The following is a 27,832-nucleotide window of genomic DNA, read 5'->3' on the forward strand; positions in this document are numbered from 1 at the left end:
CGCTCCTCTCAGCTCCGTTCCGTCCTTTAATATCTCGCAATCTGACACTATTCACACGTACATCGTCAATCCACGTACCGTACTGTAGAATTGCAATTGCAAGTGTAGAAATCAATTGTCGAATACCAATATAATGTCTCGAAAACTTTAATTTTGAAGCCTTTACTATAACCACATTTCACGTTACTCACGTCGGGTCGATCACAATGTTATTATACAATGATTGCATCCATTCCAATTGTTGTCCAAAACCAAACAAGATCATAAAACGGAAATATGAAGTAGGGAGAAGAGGTTAAAATTCTGTCTTGTTTCCAAGGGTTACTGCCAGTGATTATTCGCGCTTTTCCTCCCCTCAAACTTATTAAATTTTAAAACCGACAAGAGATGGCGCTCTTGCATTAGTTTGGCATCTACAGTTCTGTTTGTTTAAATTAAGGCTTGCATTTCCATAATTTTATTAAACGAATTCGATTTCACTGTCTGGCTGCCGTAGCAACAGAGTTGACAAAAGACTTAACTCCGTTTCGTTGACGATCAGCCATGCATCAAGTCTTTCGTCTTATTTGTACATGGCTGATCATCAACAAAACGGAGTTAAGTCTTTTGTCAACTCTGTTTGTTGTTACAGCAGGTAGCCAGTGAAAACGAATTCACTTCACAAACACAATCCTGAATGATAACAAAACAATAATTTATCAAGTAAAATTTTAACCAAGTTTAATTTCTTCTTTAGAATATCTGTTTTATACACATTTACACACATTAAATTTATAAAATGCTATGAATACCCATATAAGCTGATGATTTATACATGTTAAACATCTGCATTTTACAATAAATCGTTAAAAAAGAAAAAGAAAATATACAAAAAAAAAACTAAATATGAACAGGTCAATGCTTCCATCTCTAATAAACGAATCTAATTAACGTTTAATTATCGTTTATTATATTTAATTTTGTTATCACTCATTACCTGTACTTGCACTCATCTACCAATGATATGAGCTGGGACCTTCACATCTTGAACCTGATATCTAATCAGTTCATACTTTCATGCTTGTACATTCAGGCGTAACATTTGGCCAAGTTTGTTGAAAACTTTGTCCTCTCATCCACCACAAGGATCAACTTGTATTTTTTACCTTTCCTGAACATGCATGCCTTTGTGACCTTTCAAATAAAGAATACAACAAGTCAAATCAGTTCAATCTTGTAGGATTGTTTTTGTAGCTGTCAAAGTTGCCTTTATAGATTTCAAGTCACTATGGTAAGATTATGCATTATGACCTGTTGAACTCTAATTCTTCACATTTTTATGCTCACAAGTACAATGTTAGAATCACCTCAATGGTACTATAAGACTTGGTAACCAGTCAAACATAGAGAAAATGCTATTCCGTAAACAAAACACTAGATAACATATGCGGGCACCTCGTTGCCAAATACATGAATGCAAGGATATTCAGGCATCTCGTTGTCCAGAATTATCCTGTTTCCAAATCTACTGAGTAAATGAAGCAAACAAGCATGGTAATAATGTAATGGCAATTTAAAAAAAAGTTATATTAGGGCCCCTTCTGTCATAACAGATATTCTGGCACCTTGTTGACTAATTATGTGAGTATTCAGGCACTTCACTGCCTGAAATCATACTGTTTCTAAATGTTGCGAGCAAGTGAGCGAGGAAAAAAAAAGACACTTAATTGTCTTCAAAATGTTGTTTCTTCATGAAAATATAAAGCAGTTTCTAATATTTTGTTTTCACAAAATTGACGTTTATTTCATAATGGATGAAAAAAATGAATGTTGAATTAAATTTTTGGATTTAATTTCAGCACCTTACAGATGTCCTGCGGAATCCTGGTTGAAAAAAGCTGTTTTAGGGGATCAATCAGGTTGGATAAAAACAGAATATTGTTATTTGGGACCAAAATATAGTCAAAATATACAGATGTAGACCACAAAACACATTAAAAAACACCAGATCAACTATTGTACATCTAGGTATACACAACAGGAAAGCCTCTAAATAGCACCTAAACAGACATTTTCAGGCATCTCAAGAACTCTTAAAGCTTATCTGCCATAGTTTACAGGAGGGATTATACCGCCCTGCAAGGTCACTGGACAGGTGGTTATCTCATCAACTCAGCTCTCAGTTAACATAAGAAAAAGAGAATCATGGGGGACCAATGGTCACCAATTAGGCACTGTTTGTTATATAGAGGGCGCAATTAGCTACAAGTAGTGCAGTGGGCCTTTAACACCCTTCTCAGCATAATTTACTGAAAACTTTGATGTTCATCTCCTCAAGTTAATTGATATCCTATAATGAAAAATTCTGAACGGCTGCTGTTTAATAGCAAGAATTTTGTCTTCCTATAAAGATATAAGAGATATTTCAAATCACAAATATATTTCATGACCACTGACGTTAAGGGGAATCAAAACATTTGCCAATGCCGATAAGATGAAAATAGTGAAGTGCAAATTGTATATGAACTATTTGTATTCATCCTGTTAATACTGTTCTCAATTTTATATTGCATTTACAAGATATTTTTTTGAAATTCCACACATATAACATCACATGTTTTAAAGGGATGTCAGCCAACTTGTACTGAATAAGAGGCTTTCCATATGTACAAGTCAATTAATCTTCATAAATCATGTATGATTCTACTTTTTTAGGAGAGCTCAGTTGCACAAAGGACTATAGACCTTCCTTGGCTAGCAAATTCTGTAATGGCTCATATGTATATATATTTATATATATATATGCAGCGCAAACCTGTCTGTAAACACCACCCAAGGGAGACAAGAAAAGTGGTCTTTATAGGCAGGTGGTTTTTAAGTACAGGTGCCTATAGTACATGTTTCAATGGGAAACCATTTTCAAGGGAAACAACAAAAAACGGTCTTTGTAGACGGGTGGTCATCTAAAGCAGATTTGACTGTATATATATATATATATATATATATATATCCAAACTTTGAAGGTATTCTGATTTGACTGATGAAGAGACATACCCCTCCATATCGATCCTGGACATGCAGGGTTAAAGTTTTGAGGTAAATTTTAAAGAGAAACAAAAATGAATGTCATAATAAAATGACTAAATAGAAGTTGTACTTAACAAGTTCAAGTATAGAGTTCTTGAATTGTCAATCATATGAATCATTCCACCTGCCATTTTTTAAAGAAATCATTTCCCTTGTCATCAACCACAATAAAAGCTGGGAAATCCTCCACATCTACCCGCCAGATAGCCTCCATACCAAGCTCTTCATACTCTAACACTTCAACCTTCTTGATACAGTCCTGAGCCAAGATGGCTGCCGGCCCTCCGATGGAACCAAGGTAGAAACCACCATGAGTCTTACATGCCTTGGTGACCTGTGGAATGAGGGAGAGGGGGAGAGGAGGGGGAGGGGGAGAGGGAGGCAGAGGGGAGGAGGGGGAGGGAGAGGGGGAGGAAAATAGGGGCACATATAATGAGAAATAGACAACGGGCGTGTTCATAGATGGGTGAAAAGGAGTGAAAAATAGAGAGAAGAAGAGGGGGAGGAGAGGGGGAGGAGAGGGGGAGGAGAGGGGGAGGGGGAGGGAAATAGGGGCACATATAATGAGAAATAGACAACGGGCGTGTTCATAGATGGGTGAAAAGGAGTGAAAAATAGAGAGAAGAAGAGGGGGAGGAGAGGGGGAGGAGAGGGGGAGGGGGAGGGGGAGGGAAGGCGGAGGGGGAGTGGAGGCAGAGGGGGAGGGGGGAGCAGGAGGAAAATAGGGGCACATATAATGAGAGATAGAGAAGGGGCGTGTTCATAGATGGGTGAAAAGGAGTGAAAGAAAGAGAGAAGAAAGAGGAAGTAAACAGAGACAGGAAGAGAATGTGTTTTAAAGCTTAGAAATAAAATATTAGTATTTTTTTCGGTTCACTCTATTCATTTCATGTTCTGAGATGCCGAGTGTTTTTTTTGGAGAGGAATAATGTTTATTTTATTTGTTTTTTGTAATACTTTTATTTGGATCTGAGTCCTTATTCTGAATTCAATGAATTGATACCAAAGATTTTGTTATTGTGATAACACAGTGCTTGATCCAAAGAAAAAAGAAGGCCATGTTATAGAAAACTTCTATATCATCAGACTATATCATAAAGATGTTGACCACTAGTGTGTGTTTCATAACTTTCTTTGGACCGCTGAGGGAAGTTATATTTTCACAAAGCCCGCAGTACTGAAGCTAAATATTTCATATTCTTCACCACCCATCTTAATACTGTACAATCCAATATCAAAAGTGATGATATACTACATATTGTTAAAATAAGATATCATAGAGATTTATTGCTGTATATTAAGAAATGCCATCTCTCTTTTTCAGATTTTGACTTACATGTCAAAATTAATGAAATTCAAATCTATATTAGTGTTTATGAATCAGTCTGCTTATGGTGGCGGGTCATTGTGTTTATAGATTTGAAACAGAATTTTTGAGTTGTACTTTTTTTGTTAAATATGTGGTATACAATATGTGCCTTGCAACTTAACAGAGACAAATTCATCAAAGATTATTACAGTATACCATGGGGACAAGGCAAACTGAAGTGTAGCCTAATTGGTTAGTAGACTGAACTGGTTATCACATGTGCAGCCAATGTGATGATATGACTGAATGATATTAAAGGTAATACAAAGTTTTGGTATGGGGTCATGAATTTGGTTCAAATGGACCTATTTGAAGCATATGCGATCCTATAATATTTAGTGATCGTTGTCACGGTTGAAATCGAGTCTAGAGTGATGAAATTGTAAATAATAAACTCTTTATGCTGTATAGCTCCCTCTCGATGTCAAGATGTTGATTAAGCTATACATGTTCTTGACTAAAATCGACCGATAAGCTATTCCCGTTTGGAAATTATATATCACAACTACAAATTCCGAAATTTCATGGTCGCAGCTAACATTGTACGGCCGTAGGCACCATTTGAAATTTATCTAAATTTACCGGGAGCACCAGTAAATTTTTTATATTCAATTTTTCTCGAAAGCAGAAGTGTTTTGGGGGCCAATTTTTTTAGTGCTTATAATACATTCAAAGGGGCATCCAATTATATCAAGATTTTAAAGAATCATTATTCAGCCAATTTTCAAATTTCCCCAAACTTTGTATTACTTTTAAGTACCCCACACACATAAATCAAGAACTTACATCTTTACTTCTGTTCCCTTTGGCTAACATGACCTTTGACCCGCCAGCAGCCTGGAATGAGTTGACATAAGAGTCCATCCTTCCAGCCGTTGTAGGTCCAAATGATCCTGATGCATAGCCCTACAATCATGTGAAAGACAGAAAGTTATTTAGCCCTAAAATCATGTGAAATATTCCACTCAATATAACATGTTTTACCAATAAATTCAGTATTTCCCAAGTGATGTTATATTTCACCAAGGCCCCAGGTGAACAATACTTTTAAAGGGCAATCTATCATTCTATGACAAAGACATTTCTGGGTAATGTCACTATTCAAAGAAAAATGAATGCGAGAAATAAGTTTTGTGAAAACCATATCATTAATTAATATAGTGTACATCCATCATACTACTCCAAAACAGTTATTAAACTGCAAGCAGCAGCCTGGAGAACCTTGCAGGGTTTAAAGGTAAAGACCAGTATTGGAAACGCCCTAATTTCAAAAAATGGAATGGAAGCTCTTATTACCAATCATGTGAAAGAATATGTTTTGACTAATACATGATGATAAAAATTTTGCCGGGAAACCACCTACTAATTAATATATTTGGTAAATTAGTTTATCTATTTGTATGTGAGAGATAAACGCATGTATCACTCACGTGTGCGTAGTCCCATATACATCTTTCTGTGTACAGTGCTTGTAACTTTACCAAGACTGGGCCAAATTTCTTATCATTTTGATGATTCCAGAACCTTGCAGTACACACCAATACTTATATGCTAGATGATCAACCTTTTCTGATCGATTCCACAACGTTTCTTTCACAATGCAATCGCATGACCATAACTGGTCTTAATCTTTAACAAGTAAAATCTTCTGAAATAAAGAGGATATCTCACTGAAGGTGTTTAGGTTCTTACCTCTGGTGTCTTTGCTGGTCCTGCATAATAAACAGGATGATCTTTCATATACTGAGGAAGCTCTTCACCAGCATCCAACCTCTCCTGCAGCTTAGCATGTGCAATGTCCCTAGCAACCACCAATGTGCCTGTCAAGCTGATCCTAGTTCTGATTGGATGCTGAGTCAGTGTTGCTAGGATATCTTCCATGGGTTGGTTTAGATTGACCTTGATGACCTCACCACTCAGGTCACCCTCTTGGACCTCAGGTAGATACTTGATAGGATTGGTTTCAAGCTGCTCTAGGAACACACCTTCCTCTGTTATCTTACCAATCGCCTGCAGAAAAACAATCACAATAAAATCAATATGGTGAAACACCCTTGTCTGCATTCAGATTCAGATTATTTAATTGCTCCATATTTTCATATTGCATGGCTATTTATCAAATATTCAGAGACAAGTCAAATACATATGATTCCCTCATACTTAAAGCCACACTGTCCTACTTGTAGCTACTTGCTCCCTCTATATAGAAAACAATGCCTAATCGGTGACCATTGGTCCCCCATGATCCTCTTTTTCTTATGTTAATTGAGAGCTGAGATGATGAGATAACCACCTGTCCAGTGACCTTGTAGAGTGGTCTAATCCCTTCTATTAACTAGTACAGATAAGCTTTAACATAAACCATACTTATATTGTAGCAAGGTGACTTGAATATATACATAACACGTAATGAAATGTCATACTAACATGTTATGATAGTTATCCTTGCTATCTAGTATGAAACATGATGTCTATGAGACTTAGGCCTACCTGCCTGTCTGCGGAGCATGAAACACCCAGTCCTACAGGGCAAGATGCACCATGCCTAGGAAGACGGATAACTCTCACATCATGACAGAAGTATTTCCCACCAAACTGAGCTCCGATACCAAGCTGTTGAGATAACTCATGGATTTCTTTCTCCAACTCTACGTCTCTGAAGGCTCTGCCATGCTCATTACCTGTATGGAATAACCATACCAATATACCAAGGGGGTGTTTCACAAAGATCCTAAGTTAAACTTATCTCTAAGTTGGACTTAACAATTATGGAAAGCCGTTAGTATCCTTGAAAACATTTTGTAAAAGTTATTTTAAAAGGCATAAAATGTTGATTCAAATCATTCATATTTTCTGTTATCATGGGAGATTTCATGTTGATGTGGAATTTATGAAAAGTCTAAAATACTTGAATTTTTGCTTTTGAATATATTTCATTATTACCGGTAGGCTACAAATGGCTCTCCATAATATTTAAGTCCAACTTAGAGTTAAGTTCGACTTAGAAACTTTGTGAAACACCCCCCTGGGCTTGTACCTTAGATGAAAGGAACGGTAATGTATCAGCAAAAGGACAATAGAGATACGAAATAGAACCAAGCACCGCAATGGGCTGATGGCGAGCTGCACAACATTTATTGTATTTGGACCAGTGAAATCTGTGGTGAATGAGTTTGTTATGTTAGATCTAGTGTAGGGGGAAAATAAGATACAAAGTAAATCTGGGAGATAAGGCAAAAGAAATTACATCATATTGAGAGTTACAAGTATATGAATTTATTATAATAATAATAACATAATTACTGTAATGACCACTGCTCTAATGGAGGATGACTAGCAGTGCATTAGAATCATAGGAAATGTGAAAATTAATCAAAATTTTAAAATGCCCTTATCTTGCATAACTAACCTCAGTGAAAGCTTACACAGGGGCTACTTTTAGTATAAATACTAACCTGAGGTTGGTAGGGTGTCATAATACTTTGTAGACGCCATTTTAACCGTCTTGAGAGTCATCTCTGCCGACAGTCCACCAACCACAAAAGATAGATGGTATGGAGGACATGCAGCTGTACCAATTGTCTGCAAAATATATCAATTTATTCAAAATATTATTACCAATTAACTGGAAATGCCCAAAGGGGTCTTACATGTAGGTAGTCTACGCGAAATGTATCAGCACAAAAAGAAGCGTTCGTAACGCAGAAAGGCCCAACGCCGAATGAAAATTTGTAATGTGACATACATGTATATTAATTACATTTTTGTTGGTAATAAACAAGGTAGCATAGATATTTCCCAGGTCTGTGTCCTTGAAATACAGTTCTATCACAATGCCATAAAACTATACTTTTCACCACACCAATTATGAGTTTTTTGTTCTGGACACATTTTTTCTTGACGCTATATTTGGTAAACTACCTTTATAGAGGAATTTGATAACATTGCTCATAAGCTAACTTACACAATCTCTGACTTTAGCATTCAATTGTACTCCCATCAATAGGACTCCCATCTGACTAAGCTTATCCAAATGCTCCTGGAAAATAGACGCTTTTATGTTGAGCTCAACGGGAAGCGCAGCAGATGGAGGAAACAAAAGAATGGTCTACCTCAGGGCAGCGTACTTGCTCCTGTCCTATTTAATGTTTACACCAACGACCAGCCAGTGTACCCAGGGACAAGAAGCTTCATCTATGCTGATGACCTTGGCATAGCAGCCCAGAATTCCCACATAGACAAAATAGAAACCACTCTTTCATCAGCCCTAGACAACTTGACAGACTACTACAACAACAACCATCTGAAGGCTAACCCTGCCAAGACCCAGGTTAGCTTGTTCCATCTCCGCAACTACAATGCTGGGAGGAAGCTGTCCCTGAAATGGAACAATGTCTCATTGAAACACTGCGATCACCCTGTCTACCTTGGAATCACTCTTGACCGAACCCTTTCATACAAACAGCATGTTCAAAAGGTGAAGGGTAAAGTTGAGACAAGGAACAACCTACTACGGAAACTGGCAAACTCATCTTGGGGTGCCAATTCCTCTACGCTGAGGTCAACTGCTCTTGCGTTGTGTTACTCTGCAGCAGAATATGCCTGCCCTGTATGGGGAAGATCATCCCATACAAAGAAAGTTGATGCAGCACTCAACGACAGCTGCAGATGCATCACTGGCTGCCTCAAGCCCACGAATGTGGACAGCTTGCACTCCCTGGCCGGCATTGCTCCATCCGATGTCCGCAGAACAGTTGCAAGTAGGACTGAACGCAGCAGACAAGTTGAGGACACCCGCCATCCCCTTTACTCGCATCAACCGGCCCCTACCCGCCTGAAGTCAAGGAAAAGCTTCCTTCATACAGTCCAGCCACTGTCACAACCTCCTCATTCAACCAGAGTGATCTTGTGGGAAGAGAAACGTTCTGAAAACCACCACCATGAAAAGCTACCAATCCCGACCAAGGAACAGCTGCCCCCTGGCCATAGATGTGATTGGAAGACGTGGAAGTCCCTCAATAGGCTTCGCACAGGTGTGGGGCGATGTAAATACAACATGAATAAATGGGGATATACTGACGACACAGACACCAACTGCGAGTGTGGAACATCTGTGCAATCCATGTCACACCTATTAAGGATGTCCACTCCTAATCGACCAATGCTGCCTGGAAGACCTGGTGGCAGCAAATGAGAAGGGTCTCCAGTGTGCCAAGGCCTGGCAGAGCATTTGAGGACACGAAAGAAGAATACAAAGTGTATATATCCTTTTCTTGAACATGATATTATTTATTTTTGGTGCTTGATAAATCTTTATAGATATTTATCACAACTATGAAATTTTAGATGGTTACCATTTCGTGTTTGTTCTTTTCTTTTTACTTTTTTTTTTTTCCAGTTATGAGTTATGAGTTTTTGATCGATCGGGTGGGTGGTACATGTACGATATTACTTATTATAGGCCCTGTATAAGCTTGGCTTGTTAGAACTCTTGTGAGTAATGTGCCGCGGGATTCCATATCCTTAAACTGCTGGCGAACAGAGCAACAAGACCAAGCTCTGTAATTATTAGGATCTCTGTCCAGTAGTGCCGTGTTTGTGCCATCGAACTGGATCAACCAAATCAATTGATTCATAATATATGTATATGCAATATTTTTTCCCGTAACATGAGAGTAATTTTAATAGTTTCATACTATTAATTGAATGTATTGTTAACTGTAACTGTATAATTGTTTTAAATGGGGGCACGCTACAAGAGTCCTATCTCGCACCTCGGGGCAACGTGTCTGACACGGCCGGTTGTAGCAACTACTCCGAAGATCAAGATTACAGTAATCTTGATCTAAGGAGACACGAACGAACGAACGATTCAATTGTAATGAAAAAAATTGCAGGACTGTAGAGACATTCTAGATTTTATGAATCAATAGTTCATTTAGATACCAAGATATCTATGATTAAAATCTGGAAATCATACTAATGAATAAAACTCAGCCTGTACAGGTGAACATGTACTATCCCATGTCAGTCAATAAGTGCTAGTATATGGTACCCCATGTTGGTGTGCATACAACATGCAACTGTGAGCACCAAGCCACCAATAAAAAAAATTGATATTGTATGTAAATTAATATGATTTTTGCTTTTGGACCCCATGGAAGAACAGGACCATTCTCAAAAAAGGTCCTGAAATGGGCTATCCAACTGTTTGTCTATACTTTACACATTTATTTACTTTCTTATCATTTGAAATGTGTTTTATATGTATGTTTTTAAAACTTGTATGTATATATGAATTTCGGAAAAAAAAAACAAACAAACAAACTGGCAGCTAGTCATCATTAATTTATGTTTCTCTCTGGAATGCCTTCTCCTTTGAGGCACTTCTTAAAATATATTATAGAAAGCATATCATTACAGGACCTCTAAAAAGAAAAGGCCCTCTTAGTAAGTTGACATTTTAGTTGTTTTGTGTGTTGGATCAAATGGGATCGTTGTGCAGCACTAGATCACAATGACATTACTGATTAAGCCAATCTGAAATTCCCATAAGTATTGTGATCGCAACTTTAACAAAGTGTAACTTTCTCATTTTTTAAGCTGATTTTGTTCAAACTTTCACAAGTCTGCTTCTCTGATTTTCTGCTTTATTTTAGAATAGTTTGCTATGAAGATTGGATTTCCCTTTAATTGCTATTGCACAATACATACCTGCTAAGAAATATATGAATCGTTTGTTTTATACTTATCAATAATATAGTTGCGAATAAAACAATAGAAAAACATTAAAAATATTTGACCCAGAACACAGGCCTTTTGTCTTGCTTTGACTATAATTCCATTTCTATCAGCTTTGAAGAAATCTAAATACCTTGATTTTCTCATTGACAAAAGCCATGAGTTTTTCTTTATTGAGGAGAGCCTTTGTCTGCTGGTAAAGAAATGTTTTATTTGCTGAACCTCCTCCCTTGGCGATAAAGAGAAAGTGATATTCATTTCCTGGGACTGCGTAGAGTTCTATCTGTGCTGGTAGGTTGGTTCCTGTGTTTGCTTCCTTGAACATATCCAGTGGGGATACCTGAAAGTAACAGACAAAAAAAAAACTTAATCATTCTGCAGTGGCGGTTAAAAGGGGTATTAAATGCATTTATAAATTCTTGGAACTTGCTCTGGAGAATAGACAGCAAAGAAAAGGAGACCTGTTAAACTTAATACATGCATTTCAATGGGATGTCGCTCAACTTGTACTTATGACGGTTTCGTGAGATGCAGCCATGGAGGACAGGACATGGAAAAATAAAAGAGAAGCCTGTCTGTATCATGAAGAGCTTAATTCCAATAGGAGCTAAATCCACTTTTGATGAAAATTGAGTTATTGATATCAGAACATTGTTCACTTAAGTACCTGTCTTTCAACAAAATTATTACCTACATTTTGGGAGCAATTATGAAAAAATGCACTAATATCACTTTTCCATAGACGCCTGTAAAAAATCTGGTAAAGAATTTTTTTTCTTCTCAGGAGGTACAAAAATGGATTTAGCTCCTTTTGGAATTAAACTCTTCATATGTGAATATGGATTCTTGATATAATTAAGAATGAGAAAGGTAATTTCATTCTCTTGGTTACACTTGAGCCAGAACTCAACCTTCAATTTAAATCATATTATATTTCTTATCAGCCGAGGGGTCTCACCTGTGAATACCTAAGATTCTTCTGTGTGTACGTGTTATAGACTCCTCTAGATAAATGTTCTTCATCTCTCTCATCTGTCCAGACATTCTGACCTCTTTTACCTGGGCAACACAATAAAAGGTAAAACTAACCCATAATGGCAGTAAACCTTATGTCTACTCAACAATATTTTTATCAAAATTACCCTCTATTTCTCTTTTTGGTGCAAGCCATTTTCTTAATAATATGAAGAACATGTACATGAATCATAGGGAAACAAAACATTCTGGTCAGAAACATATTTTTTAAAACAAAAGTCAAATTACATTGACTTGATAGCGCAAAATGGTAAAAAAAAAAATCCCAACAACATGAATAAATAAAAAGTTTCATACATGTATTCTAAAAATTAAAAAAGCTCTTATTCATATTTTAATATTACCTGACTTTTTCTCAATAAAAATTGATTATCTGAGGATTACCTGACAGAGCAAGAGCAAACTTTATTCAACCTTTGTTCTATTGAAGTATATTACTTCAAAGCTGGTGAATGTAATAGTTTGTTACTATTGACACTACGAAATATGAGATGGAGTCATCATAACATTAGATGAGTTAACACATTTACTATTAAAAATTCAAGAGGATATTTATTAATGATAATAATAAAAATAATAATAATACTAATAATAATAATAATAATAATAATAATAATAATAATAATAATAATAATAATAATAATAATAATAATAATAATAATAATAATAATAATAATAATAATAATAATAATAATAATTATAATAATAATAATAACAACAACCAAGTGATTTATATAGTCCTCTTACACATATAAAACAGTTTCTCAGAGTTCCAACAACTTAACTTACACAAAGCAGAAGTAAATGATAATCACTGAATAGGAGAGTTTTTAGAACCTTCTTAAAAACATCTTATGAAGGGGATAGGCGGACAGATCATGGCAGATCATTTGAAAGTAGTGGTGCAGAGGCATGAAAAGCATTATTACCAGCTTTGTTTGTTCTGGGCAAAAGGAGTATGGTGCAGTCTGAGCTTGGACGAAGGCCTGGTCTGGCTTTGATAGGAAGTAATACCCTTTAACTAGGTCTCTAGAAATATACAATCCACATCAAACAGCCAGGCGTAAATAAAGAATGGCTACTATAGCATTGAATTGAAAGATTAAACGAGAACTCGTTTGAGATTTAATCTCAATTATATAAGTAATATAAAATGAGGGTTTACGTTAAATGAGACCCCGTTAGTGCGCATGCGCTAATCAGCAATATTCGTAGATAGCCGAGGATGTGCCTACTGAACCAAGCAGAAAGATAACGAGAACTGTAATTAATAACAATACCCAGCACTAGGGAGGGTAAGGGAGGGACGTAAACCCTCATTTTATATTACTTATATAATTGAGATTAAATCTCAAACGAGTTCTCGTTTAATCTTTCAATTATACTACGTAATACCAATTTCGGGATTACGTTAAATGAGATTTCAAAGCTCAGTAGGCCATCCGATCCAGTGCTCAACACAAAAGTATACATTATTGATAGAATAGCAAGCTAAAGCATGCTGCTAAGAAGGTAAACCAGCTGACCTTAAAAAGGCGATGCCAATTCTAGGACATCCTTTAGGACGCCATGATTGCACCTGTGAAATTGACGTTCCTGTTCTCTACTGGTTTCATGTAATAGTTTCGAAACGTCCGTTCAGAAGACCAGCCCGCCTGGGCTAGTATATGCTTGATAGGCAGATTTGAACTGTTTGCTGCTGAAGTTGAAGCAGCTCTAGTAGAATGAGCTTTGTAGATGTCTGTGTCGATCCCTGCTGAGGTCAACGTTTCCTTCACCCATCTGGCGATGGTCTGCGTAGTAACGCGTTTGTGCGGTTTCTTGAAGCTGATGAACAGATAGCGTTCCTGTCCCCTGACGCTCTCCGTTCTGCGCAAGTAGTGCCGCAAGTAGTTAAGTACACATAACCTCCTGTCTGGTGGATATGCCTTCATTTTCAAGTTGAAGTTCACATTCCCCGGTTTTGTTTGCTTTAGGAGGTCCTTAAAAATGAACAGAACTTCGCTGCCCTTGATTTTCATGTAGTCAAGATGCAAGCTGTGCAGTGACTGGACCCGCTGGGCCGATATCAGCGCCATAAGTGTGCAAAGTTTCATAGTCAGAGTTTTTAGCGTGAGCGAATTCGCTGGTGCCCACTTCCGTAGATAATTAAACACTATGTTCACATCCCAAATCTCCTTATATCTTGGCGCTGGAGGGCGCAATTGAAAAGCTCCTTTACAAAAACGACTAATAAGAGGATGAGTTCCAACTGTACATGACGAATCCTCAAGTACTAGGAATGCAGACAAGGCGCTGCGTGCAGAATTTATAACACTATAACTAGCTCTTTCACTTTCAAAGAGTTCTGACAAAAAATCAATTACATCATTGGATCTCGCCTGGAGATAGTTCAAGCCTTTTTTATGGCAGTATGTCTTCCATTTCCTTATGTAAACGGCATAGTTCTTTGTCGTTGATGCTCGCCACGATGCTGCTATTACATTGATAGCTCTTGCACTCAAACCTTTACTTTCTAGTGGCTGGCGCAGCACCTGCAACAAAGCAAATCAAGCTGATTATTAAGCGGGTGTGGCTCATTTGTAATAGGCTGTGCTAGTAAGTTTGGCCTTCTAGCTATGAACATTGGCTCCCCAATAATCATACTCTTCAAAAGAGGGAACCATGGTTGGGTAGGCCAGTTTGGAATTACTAGTAGGCCTGTTGCATCATCGCATTTAATCTTTTGTAAGCATTTTGCGATGAGGCAGAAGGGTGGGAAAGCGTAGAAACTTAATGGTTTCCAGTCGATTGTGAAAGCATCAACTGTTTCAGCTCCAGGGCAGGCAGCCATGAGATGTATCTGTCAACTTGCTTGTTTAATCTTGATGCAAATAGGTCTATTTCTGGGGAACCAAATTGCTGAGCAATTTCTTTGAATGCATCTGTATTTAGCATCCACTCTGTCTTGTGGTTAAAGTGTCTAGACATGTGGTCTGCCTCTGTGTTTAGTTTCCCTGGTAAATGGGCAGCTGATAGCCATATGTTCCTACTCATGCACCATTCCCAAATGTGTTTGGCTGCCTCATTGCAATCTGCAGACTTGCAGCCCCCCATATTGTTAATGTATGATACTGCGGTTACATTATCAACACGGAGTAGTACATGCACATTTTCCATATCAGCACAGAAGGATTGAACGCCAAACCCCGCAGCAACTGTTTCAAGGTAGTTAATGCCATAATGCCTAGCTTTGTGCAATTCTTTTTCATTCCATCTACCACCTGTGCATGATTGGAGGTTAGTAGCACCCCAGCCAGCCCCACTGGCGTCCGTGCGCAACTCAAGGTCTGGTTTCGGTCTTCTTATTGGTGCAAATGAAGACGTTACATGCTCGACCCACCATTGAAGCTCACCCTTGGCTTCATTTGAAAGTGTCATTTTTCTATCGAAATGACCTCTGTTTGCTTTTAGTGCTGCAATTTTATCTCTCTCTAAAGTACGATAGAAGAGAGGGCCATATTGGACTGCTGGGAAAGTTGAAACGATCTTCCCAATAACCCTGGCAACATGCCTTATTGAGGGCTCCTTAGTGTCAATAAGCTCTTGACAGAGGCGTTCTACTTCAAGCGCCTTGCTTTCTGGAAGTCTAATTTGCATAGTATTTGTATTCAGAACAAAGCCAAGGAACGTTATCTCTTTGGTGGGGGTAAGTACCGATTTTTCAGGGTGAATAATGAACCCGAGTTGTGCAAGGATGTCAGTGGTAGCCTTAACAGCTGCTTTGAGCTTTTCCTCATTTTCTGCAATGAGGATTGTGTCATCCAAATATCCTACCACAATGTGACCAGCTTGTCTGAGCTTAGAAAAAACTGGCTTTAGTAATTTTGTGAATAGCCTTGGTGCTGTACTGAGACCATTGGGCAGTGCTTTGAATTGCCAACATTGACCATTGACAATGAATTTGAGGTATTTCCTATCCTCTTGGTGGATCGGTACTGTATAATATGCATCTCTGAGGTCGACAGAGGCTAGAAAATTGTCAGGGGATACAAGATCCAGCACAGTGTGGATATTATCCATCTTAAAATGCTTATACATCATGCATTTATTCAATTCTGAAAGATCGAGGATTAGACGTACACCTCCAGTTCTTTTAGGCGTAGTAAAAATATTAGAAATGAATTCACCCTCTTCGTGTACACAGGGCTCAATAACATTTTTACGATGGAGGCTAGTAATTTCTTCTTGAATGCGCTTAGCATCCTGGACACTCCGTTTATAGCGTTTAGCCTTTAATTCAGGCAAGTCTTTAATTTTTTCTACATCAAACTCGATCTTGTATCCCGTGACAGCCCTAATAACAATAGGGTCTGTTGTTAGCTCTTGCCAATTTTTCCTAAAATACCTCAGTCGACCGCCCACTGGGGGAACACTACTAGTACTAGTACTAGCATTAGTCATATCATTTTCGCTAAAAATGAGATCAAAGTGTGAATCACTAACCTTGTCGTGACTTGGTCTTGGGAGTTCTACTTCCTCCTCTGCTGGCCCATGGGACCCCTCTGGGCACCTGGCGCTTGCATTTGAGGCTGGTTCGGAGCCTGAGACTGAGTGTACGGAGGCTGTCTGCCCCTCCTGTTCTGTCTGTACCCTAAAAAAGGGCCACCCTGCGATCCTGACATTGGCCTGCTATACCCGCGGGATTGGCTCTGTGAGCCCCAGCGGTGCCCCGGTGCATTGTAGCCACGTCCCCGATAGGGATGCGAAGCAAAGCGGTTTTTGAATTTGTCCCTCATTACACCAGCCGCTGCCAGTTGCTGATCTTTGAGATCCTTCACCTGCTTTCCAAGATCATCACCAAACAAAAGTCTAGTAGCTGGCAGAGTAGGTTTGCACAGATGCGTAAACCTTGCATTCAAGTCAGGTTTTAAGAGCTCTTTTCGCAGGCAGTTCAGTTCAAAGTTAGCGTTACAAATCAACGCCAAAGCATCTTGCTGTGTATCAGTTATACCGCCCGTAGAAACGGAGCGGGCAAATGCATTGATGCCATGAGTGAGTGATTTCTGAACTCGCTGTAACTTCAAGTCACGGCTTTTTGTCATCGGAGGTAGATTGTCCCATATCACAGGGTTCACCTTTGGTGCCTCTATAATCTGACAATTGCTTGGAGCTGGGTATTTTGCAGTAACTTCATCAAGAACTTTCCCCTCCAATTGGTGTGTCATGAGATATGAAGTAGATTGGGCTATCTCCTCCTCAATAGGATCTCCGATATCCGACGCCATTGCGAATTTTGCGGCGATCGAGGGAATGACAAAGTTATCAGGTTGAGGCATGTCTGAGTCCAAATTCTCTTCCTCCGAGACGGCGCCCGCTTCGGTTGCATCCGCGGGTAGACCGTAAAAATCCATGAGCCCGGTGGGCGGTATGTCATTCCCGTGGTCGAACGGAGGCCGTTGCACATAGTCTTCCCCGCCGGTAGCCCCGGTGGGGCCGCGAGACGAAGACGGGTGTGAGCTGCCGGTGACAGCCGTAGCATTAGTAGCGGGCAACGCCTCAACCACTCGCGCAAGAAGCGCTTCCATTTTATCAAGTCTGTTATTAAAAGTAGAAAATGGAACCGTTGATTCCACTTCCTGATTTTTCTCGCTCATTGCCTTTGGCTCCGAGTCCGACTTTGTTTTACTTTTAGCTTTCCCCGGCCCACTCTTGCTGACTTTGCCAGCCGTGACTTTGCCACTGGAGTTGGGTAATTTTTTCTTTCCGTCGGAGCCCGTGGCTCCTGCGCTACCAGGCGGTGCCTGGGGTGAAAGCGCGGACGGAGGAAACGCAGCAGTGCTGCTATCCATTTGAGACATTACAATTCTATCGATAAAATATCACTTCAGAAGGGCGTGATTTATAAAAATAAGCGTCTCAAAGTTATCAGTAAATGTCAAGGGTGAAACTAATAACGTTTTTTACCTTTGAATTTCGGGGATTGCGTGGATAATAAATCTGATTTCTTGAGCCAGAAAGGGGTCCTTTCGCTCAAATAACACGCGACTAACGAATTGCTGATTAGCGCATGCGCACTAACGGGGTCTCATTTAACGTAATCCCGAAATTGGTATTACGTAGTATAATGTACCTGAGGCACTGACACACATTAGCTTACCCATCATGATGGCTGTTCCTGTATCTTGACAACCTGGTAAGACCATTGCTGATGCTACGTTGGCATTCTTGAGTAGCTCTAATGATACAAAACGATCATTACTTGAGGCTTCGGGATCATCAAGGATGTTTCTTAATTGCTAGAGGTACAAAAACAATAAGCATATGGATAGCAGTCATGGCATGAAGTTCATGGACAATTTATACAAAATATATATCAAAAAACAGAAACAGAAAACATGCCTTACAGTCACAAAAGAATGGTTGCAAGGTAACATTTATAATATGAACAATTCAGTATTTCTGGAGAAATTTCACACAGGTGCTGTATAAAAATAAATTTGACTACCTATACACACACCATTATATCATTGTCAGACATCATTAGAATCGAGCATGTCAAGCATATAAGATCTATTCTGCTAGAAATTACTTTATTACCAGCCTACTACTTGACTGATCTCTGAGAAGTGTCTAACTTTTGTTTTAAAGTGGCCCAATCATTGTGGAGCGTGTGTGCAGTGCTTTGTAACTGCAAGGAAAAGGCGCTATATCAAATATCTTTTGGATTGGATTGGATTGGATACATGTAGCTTGTTTAGCTTACTTGTGAATTTTTTTTATAAATGTAATGCTTCCTGGGAGAAATTTCAATTATTAAATATATTTGTGGCATTCCACCCAGTAAATAAAATCGATCTGTATCAATAAGGTCGATTGATCGACCTGTATTGAAAAAACACAAGTCAGAAAAAATCTTGGAACCAGCGGGATTTGAACCTGCCATCTACTGCTTGCCGGGCAGCGACTCTACCACCAGGCCATCACTGGTCCATGGCACAGTCACGATGAACTAGAAACAAATACCTAAGCTCTCCTGATTAATTCTGACTCATTAATATTCATTAGTCCGCCATAGGACAGTAACTTTTATAAATGTAATGCTTCCTGGGAGAAATTTCAATTATTAAATATATTTGTGGCATTCCACCCAGTAAATAAGATCGATTGATCGATCTGTATCAATAAGGTCGATTGATCGACCTGTATTGAAAAAACACAAGTCAGAAAAAATCTTGGAACCAGCGGGATTTGAACCTGCCATCTACTGCTTGCCGGGCAGCGACTCTACCACCAGGCCATCACTGGTCCATGGCACAGTCACGATGAACTAGAAACAAATACCTAAGCTCTCCTGATTAATTCTGACTCATTAATATTCATTAGTCCGCCATAGGACAGTAACTTTTATAAATGTAATGCTTCCTGGGAGAAATTTCAATTATTAAATATATTTGTGGCATTCCACCCAGTAAATAAGATCGATTGATCGATCTGTATCAATAAGGTCGATTGATCGACCTGTATTGAAAAAACACAAGTCAGAAAAAATCTTGGAACCAGCGGGATTTGAACCTGCCATCTACTGCTTGCCGGGCAGCGACTCTACCACCAGGCCATCACTGGTCCATGGCACAGTCACGATGAACTAGAAACAAATACCTAAGCTCTCCTGATTAATTCTGACTCATTAATATTCATTTCAAGTTCAAGTTCAAGTTCAGTTTATTCAATTCCAATAAAATATACAAAACAGAATACAATCATGACAGAATAAGAGTATAAGTCGATCAATAATACAAAATACGGTAAAATTATAAAACTATAAAGTGATACATCAGATAACAACATAAGATTATTGGAATTGGGTGGCCATAAAAAACCATGTGGATTTGTCGAGACGACCACCCTTGATGAAGGTAAAATACGTTTCATTGAACATTCAATATAATATTTAAAAAAATAAAAGATAATAAAGTACTATAAAGGAATAAACAATTATGAAAATATGACAAAATTTATTTTAAAAATACATAACCGCACAAACCCACCACAGGACAATACAAGGCTTTAAAATTTCACACACTTGTGATTAAGTACGATTTGAGTTTTCTTTTAAAGGTATTCATTGAGTTAAGTGATTTTATTTCAAGTGGTAGATTATTCCAGATAACAGGAGCATGATGTCTAAAAGAGAATAGTGAGTAATTTTTATTAACAGTCCATAGATGATATTTATTTCTGCTTCTTGTATTATGGTCATGAACAGTTGTATTAGAAGTGAGCATTGATGATAATGATTTATGGAGCATATTCTGCTTATGTTTAAAAAGTAATATTGAACAGTAGTAAGAGTTGAGTTGAAACACAGTGAGAACATTAAATTTAACAAATAATTCTTTAGTATGGGCTTGTCTCCAAGAAAATGAACATATACGAAGAGCTCTTTTCTGTAATAAATACAATGGTTGTAATTTTGTTGGATATGTGTTCACCCACACTACATTACAATAAGATAAATAAGGCAAGACTAAGGTATTATACAAAGTTAAAAGAATACGTTGAGGGAAGAAATTGCTAAGTTTGCGGATGACACCAACATTTCTGGATACTTTGTTTGTTACATCTGTTATATGGTTATTCCATGTAAGTTTTTCATCAATCAAGACGCCTAAGAATTTTGTGTGACTTACACGCTTTATAACTTGATTATTCATTTTTATATCCAATAATTCTATGTTATTTTTTTTAGTATAAATTTTTAACATAAAAATATATATAATTTGATTTGTCCGTATTTAAGGATAATTTGTTATAATAAAACCATTCAGATACCTTCTGCAATTCAAAGTTGAGAATATTATTCAAAGATTGTAAAGAATCATGAGAAACTAAAATGTTGGTGTCATCCGCAAAGAGTACAAATCTCAACTTATTTGAACAGTTTGGAAGATCATTAACAAATATCAAGAATAAAAGTGGGCCAAGTATAGATCCCTGGGGCACACCGCATATAACATTTAAAGGCTCGGATAAAACATTATTGTAAGAAACATATTGCACACGGCTAGATAAGTAGTTTTTAAACCAGAGTAGAGGAAGACCCCTTATTCCATAAAATTGCAGTTTATGTAATAATATGGTATAGTCGATGCAATCAAACGCCTTACTTAAGTCTAAAAATATTCCAACAGTATGAAGTTTCTTATTCAATGCATTAATTATATAATCATGCAGGTTAATCAAAGCCATTTCGGTAGATACATTTTTTAAAAAGCCAAACTGATAATCATTTAAAAGATGATTACTAAAAAGGAAATCGTATAATCGATTATACACAATTCTTTCTAAGATCTTTGAAAAGAATGGGAGTAGTGAAATGGGGCGATAGTTAGAAACATTATGTAGGTTATCTTTTTTGTATATAGGGATCACTTTAGAAATTTTAAGCTTAGAAGGAACAATACCAGAAGACAAGGATAAGTTTAAAATATGGCATAATGGTTGCAAAATAAGTACTATTATTTTCTTAATAACTACCGGACTCAAATTGTCAATACCACAACTACTGCTACATTTGATTTTTTTAGTAACTTCAATTATTTCATTTTCAGTAACAGGTTTAAAAAACAATGATTTAGAACATTTCTGCAGCAAGAATTTGGTATAATCATTGTTATTAAGGTGATTTCCGGAATCATTTATTAATAATCCAATTTTTATAAAAAACTGATTAAAACTATTTCCTATATTCTTATTCCCGCATACAGTGTTCCCATTATCATATACAAAGTTAGGCAAATTATTCTTTTTACTACCAAGTACCTCTTTAATAATGTTCCATGTCTTTTTTAGATTACCACTAGATTCCTGAAATTTATGTTCGTAAAACCTTTTCCGAGCGTTCTTTAACGACTTGTTAACAACATTTCTTATCTGTGCATATTTCTTCTTGGTATTAAGGTTTGGATTTTCACGATATTTCTTAAATAATTTATTTTTCTTCCGAATCTTTTTTAATAACGTTGAATCGATCCAAGGTTTCTTCCTTTTTTTATTCCCTTTGATTTTGGAAACTTTTTGAAATACATTATCATATAAGTTACTGAATTTCATTAAAAATCTATTGTAAGCAACTTCAACATTTTCACAAAATAGTGTTTGATTCCAGTCAATAACAACAAGTTTTTCTTTGAAAGTAGTAATAGTATTTTCATTGATTTTACGACGTTCATATATCGAAGCATTTTTAGATAAATTGTATTTCTTTGAAACTTGGAATACAGGAAAATGGTCGGAGATGTCATTCACAAATAGGCCAGATGAAATGTCAGAATTGAAATTGTTTGTAATAATATTGTCAATTAAAGAAAACGATGACTGAGTTATCCTAGACGGTTTATCTATTAGAGGCAAGAAACTATATGCATAGATTATACTAAGAAATTGATTTACAGAATTACAATTAGAATACTTCATCAAGTCAATATTAAAGTCACCCATTATATATGCATGCTTACATTCTAAATCGATTTTCTTCAAGCAATCTTCAAAGTTACAATTAAAATCAATAATATTTGATGAGGGTTTTCTGTAAACAATACCCACAATAATATTCTTTCTTTGTGATAGTATTATTTCAATAATTCATTAGTCCGCCATAGGACAGTAACTTTTATACAGTAGATGGCAGGTTCAAATCCCGCTGGTTCCAAGATTTTTTCTGACTTGTGTTTTTTCAATACAGGTCGATCAATCGACCTTATTGATACAGATCGATCAATCGATCTTATTTACTGGGTGGAATGCCACAAATATATTTAATAATTACTTGTGAATGTTTTAAACTTGGTAAGTAAGCAATGTGAATCATAGCTTATTCCTTAAATAGATGTGTAGACCTGAGAAAGAGAGCTATCATGTCAACACAGCTTGTTCTTACTTATAACTGTTTGGGCCTGAGTAAGTGAGCAATATCATGATAATAATCATGGTTTGTGAAATATAGCTGAATGAAAATATCAATCATTGCTTGTTCTTACTCTTAGTTATTAGTGTTTGGGCCTGAGTGAGCGATGTTAATCATAGATTCTTCTTACTTGTAAATGTTTGGGCCTGAGTAAGTGAGCAATGTCAATCATAGCTTGAGATGCTAGCATGGTTAGTGCTTCTGGTTTCACTCTTAGAATCTTTCTGCCTTCAACTTCAATAGTAGAGACGAAGTCACCTAGGAAACAATAACAAAAACCACAGATATGAACTTCAAGTTGCTATCTGGGGACCATTTTACTAATGGAAAATATACAATTTTGAAGGCTTTTAGTACAGGGCAAATGGGAGGGGACCTAGCAAGATATGTCACAGAGTTGCCAATCTGTGTTTGATTGATCGCATCTTAAAAAATTTAAAAACTTCTTATTTTTAATTGGTTTTTGATCAAACTTTCACTGACCTGTTTCTTTCTTTTATATTTATGCTTCTATTAAAACCAACTCGATATCAGGGTAGACTTTCTCTTTGATTAAACATTTAATCAAATTGTTCATTTATTAACACATTCATATAATTCATCTGGTCACCCCCGCTTTATTTTCTCTCTCAAAAAGATACAATACAGAAAGAAATTCCAGAGAAATATGTGAATAGAGGCCATTGACTGTCAATGATTTTCAAACAGACCAGGGGCCAGTTTTCTCAAAATTACTATAATTCTATTCAAGGACATCCCATAGAAATGCATGTTAATTTCATGATACACACTTCAATGGGATTTCCAAGAAGTTGAATTTTTCCTTTGAGAAATGGCATCCAACTTACTGGTAAGTTTCTTGAATGGTGTGTCGCGAGCATGATCAGGTTCAAACACATCCTGGTAGATAAATGGTTTCTGAGCTGCTACAGAGGCTTTACTTCTTATCAACCCATGTCTCAACGGACAGTGAGATCTCAGAAACCTTGAACACAGCATCTAAAAACAAGAAGAAAACACAGGCCGTCTAAAAAAAATGCAACACAATTATTATTGGCAATATCTTAAAAAGGACTTTAACATCCTCTCTAAAAGTTGGTTCGTAATGTTGGAGCAATAACCCCTTAAATTCCATTTGAATTTCATAAGGACCTAAGCTAAAACCATAAAGGTATTTTTGTCATTGTAAGATGAACTATTTCACATCACTCAGCACTACGGTTTGCTTAGCCCTGGTTCCAATCGCGCGACGTCATGCCTCGTTCAGCGAGGCATGCGCACAGCTGTCCGATGGTACCGTAGCAGCCGACGAAGATTTGCTATCGCTATGATATCGTTATGTCATCGGATCATTATCAAGTTCTTTCTATTCTACCCAATTCACTGAAAGCCTGTCCCACAAAGCAGTTCACAAATGACATCATGGCGTTATTTACCTCATTCCCCATACGTTGATACCAAGATCATTCGAGCATCATTTTTCCGGACAATTCTAACCTGTTAATTCAAGTTTTTAGCAGTCCTAGCATATGAAAAATGTATTTCTTAATCAGTAATTTTGACTAATTTTGTATAATTTGTGAAATATTGTGATATACTTTTATGAATTCTCAAGTGCGAGTATGTGCAAGGTATGTGCAAGAAAAGATTTGTTCATGTGCGATGAGCCGTTGCTTATGAAATAGCTGCCTCATGAATTATGCATATATGGATTTTGCGCATGCGTTGTACTATCTCAATGCAGAAGAACTCTTAAACTCTGTACACAGGGCATGGGAAGCAAACAGTAAGTGCTCAGAGGGCACATAATAAATATAGCATTTCCGTTTGCTAATCTTTTTCTTACCAAGCTTATTTTACCATCTTGGGTTCATTCTCATTCAATTTCACCTTTCTAAAAACTGTTTTTATACCATCTACCGTCATCTGCAAAACCAAGGAAATTTTCATCAACAAAATTTGTGACATGTGAGTTCCATTTAATTTGTTACTGATCAGCAAGTGGACTCACAATTAAAATTTGAATTTTTAAATTATTCTTTCTAGTAACATCGCCAATTCAAAAAAATTGTATTTCATTGCTATTTAGGTGTCATCAATCGTCAAGTACAGACTATGAGTGAAATTAGTTGAGTTTTGTACAGTGGTGTTAGAAATGTTGAGAATCAATAGCACAGCTTTTAATACACAGCCAGGATAGTAATGCAACGGGGGCTCGTTCCTAGAAACAAACGACAGGACAGTCATAACTTTATCCGCCAACTACGGAGATGTCTCTGATCTTCTTAAACCGTTTCACGAAGAGCTTACTAGCTAGTATCTCGTGAGATCAATACTATCGGCGAGAATAGGAGCCGAGATTTAGCCTTAGTCGCAATACCACCGGATTATTACAAAATTAATATTAGGGAAAATGCAATTATTTAAATGAATTAGTAATAAAAAAAGATTGAAAATGATACCAAGAAATAAGAGATGCAATATACAGTCAAACCTGTCTATAGCGACCACCCAAGGGAAACACAAAAAGTGGCCTTTGTAGACAGGTGGTCTTTGTAGACAGGATCCTTTAGTACATGATTCACTGAGAAACAATTTTCAAGGGAAACAACAAATGTGGCCTTTATAGACAGGTGGCCTTTGTAGACAGGTGGTCACTAAAACAGGTTTGACTGTACTTCCAAATTTGTGTAGATTATACAATAGAAGTACTTGTAAAATATAATTGTGAGTATTTCATTACATGACCGGTGAATTAGTTTTGTTCTTGAGATGGGTACCCTCCAGATATTTCATTTGATATTTTATAAAAATACACCCTCATATTATTCTTAATAAAAATACAATGTTATGAAAGTTTTGTTTAATGTTTTAGGCATCAGTACAGTATCCAAATGACAAAAATTTGACATTCCAAACGTTAAAACTCATGTTTTAAAGTATTTATTTTACACATTTGAAGATAGAATTTATCTTGAAAGCAATATGGGTCTGAAAACTAAAGAATACACTTCAAACTATGGCTTGCCTGCCGTGGCAAAATACCTATCCCTTCGACGATTTTACAATGTGGAAATAAAGGCGTATATTAAATCAGTTTATTTAAGTGGGAAAATCCTTAAATACAAACATTGCATATTTTTATGAGATTATCAAATACAAAAAATGATAACTCACTGTTTAAATGAATGTGTTGAAAAATCATAGTTGGAGGATTTATTGTCCTTTTTTGCCAGCCATAGTCTACCTAATAAATGACATGTGATGGCACTGCCCATCAACTAAATAGTTATCATATAGGTATGTGACTAAAAAAAATTTAAAAAAATAAAAAATTGTGGGATTACATTGTATCTTATATTATTGGAAAGGGCTTGAAAAACCATTTAAAATGGTATATAAACCATAGCTCTAGGACAAATATTTAGCGAGTTATGATTTTTTAAAGATTAAAAATCTGATTTAATTATCGCCATTGTTTTACCATTGAGACCTCTCAAAATCTGTGACCGACCATGACCAATATAAAGGATGGTCTTATCAAAAATGTAAAAATTATTCATTTTTCTAGATAAAACCTTAAGGTAAGAACATGTGATAGGGGAAGAAAACCAATATTGTAGTATTTGATGTACTATAGACCCTTCTATAATTAATTAGTAATTAGCAATTAGCAAATTAATTAGCTAATTAGTCGTTAATGAACTCACTGCCACAAAAAGACAGACAAATTTCCGTAATTTCCTGACAATCAATTTTGAGGAAGTAAAAAAAACAATGATTGTATGTTCCGATTTGATTTATATTCATCAAGTAATGAGAAAAATGTATAAATAAACAAATTAAATTAGTTTTAGAACTATTAAAACTTATCTTCAGGGAAGATTACGATGGTAAAGATGACATTGAACTTTGACTTGAACAAAAATGCACTTTCACATGTCCGTTTCTGAAAATTCGAAGTCGAGGCGAAAGGAAATTTTTCCAATGACGTCATCAGACAAGCAAGCCAAATCTGGCGAGAAACCGCCGTTTCCACACGCAATCAAAGAGGAACCCTGCAGAGTAACTCGTATTGGGCGTGAAACTGCTGCCGGGCACGCTGAAACCAAGCCAATGTGCGCGATAGTCACATACCTATTTAAACAGTTATGACAGAGATACGACGGTGTCAGACGCGTCATAACTCCTTAGTCAGGATGTTGTCGTTGATCTTGGCAAAGAGGGCTTGGTGAAACACGTAGCGGACAAGTTGTTCACTAACGCTGATTTAGTCAAGAAGTTAGACTTATGACAGTTTCTAGAAACGGGCCCCTAGACGATGTGTGGTCATGCACCCCTTCATTACACATAGTCAATAGGCCTACACACTAACACAGTTGTTATCATACGGGACACAGTCACACACAGGTAACACCAACAAGATTCTAAATGCTGCTCTTATCATAATTTGTTCAAAAATTCATTCATTTCCACTATTCAACACATCCATTGTGGTTCTATACATTACAGTAAAATGTTTTTCCAACTCACGAAAATGGACAGAATGGATATTTGATACTGACCTTGTTGTCTGCTCCTTGAAACTAGCGACCAATAAGCCAGCGACCGACAAGGGAGGTTAAAGTGTCTCCAAAACGGCAAATCGAAATGAAAAAAAACCAAGTGCCCCC

The 27,832-nt window shown here is 37.0% G+C and overlaps 2 protein-coding genes across 2 annotated transcripts; both read right to left on the reverse strand.

Annotated features, from left to right (window-relative positions):
- Positions 1 to 2,925: 2,925 nt before the first annotated feature.
- On the reverse strand, positions 2,926 to 27,787 carry LOC105447566 (fumarate hydratase class I, aerobic-like). The gene is made up of 11 exons (XM_030987194.1): positions 27,725 to 27,787; positions 24,008 to 24,158; positions 23,290 to 23,417; positions 18,351 to 18,489; positions 12,135 to 12,235; positions 11,310 to 11,516; positions 7,891 to 8,017; positions 6,926 to 7,116; positions 6,128 to 6,445; positions 5,222 to 5,341; positions 2,926 to 3,400 (listed from the first exon to the last, which is right to left on the reverse strand). Exons 2-11 carry the CDS (start codon positions 24,156 to 24,158, stop codon positions 3,182 to 3,184), a joined length of 1,701 nt encoding a protein of 566 aa, XP_030843054.1. The 5' UTR covers positions 27,725 to 27,787; the 3' UTR covers positions 2,926 to 3,181.
- On the reverse strand, positions 14,282 to 18,318 carry LOC105441800. The gene is made up of 2 exons (XM_011673300.2): positions 16,697 to 18,318; positions 14,282 to 14,745 (listed from the first exon to the last, which is right to left on the reverse strand). Exon 1 carries the CDS (start codon positions 18,049 to 18,051, stop codon positions 16,723 to 16,725), a length of 1,329 nt encoding a protein of 442 aa, XP_011671602.2. The 5' UTR covers positions 18,052 to 18,318; the 3' UTR covers positions 14,282 to 14,745; positions 16,697 to 16,722.
- Positions 27,788 to 27,832: the final 45 nt, after the last annotated feature.

This window comes from Strongylocentrotus purpuratus, unplaced genomic scaffold (genome assembly GCF_000002235.5).
Source record: "Strongylocentrotus purpuratus isolate Spur 01 unplaced genomic scaffold, Spur_5.0 spur5_scaffold_16, whole genome shotgun sequence".
NCBI lineage: Eukaryota > Metazoa > Echinodermata > Echinoidea > Camarodonta > Strongylocentrotidae > Strongylocentrotus > Strongylocentrotus purpuratus.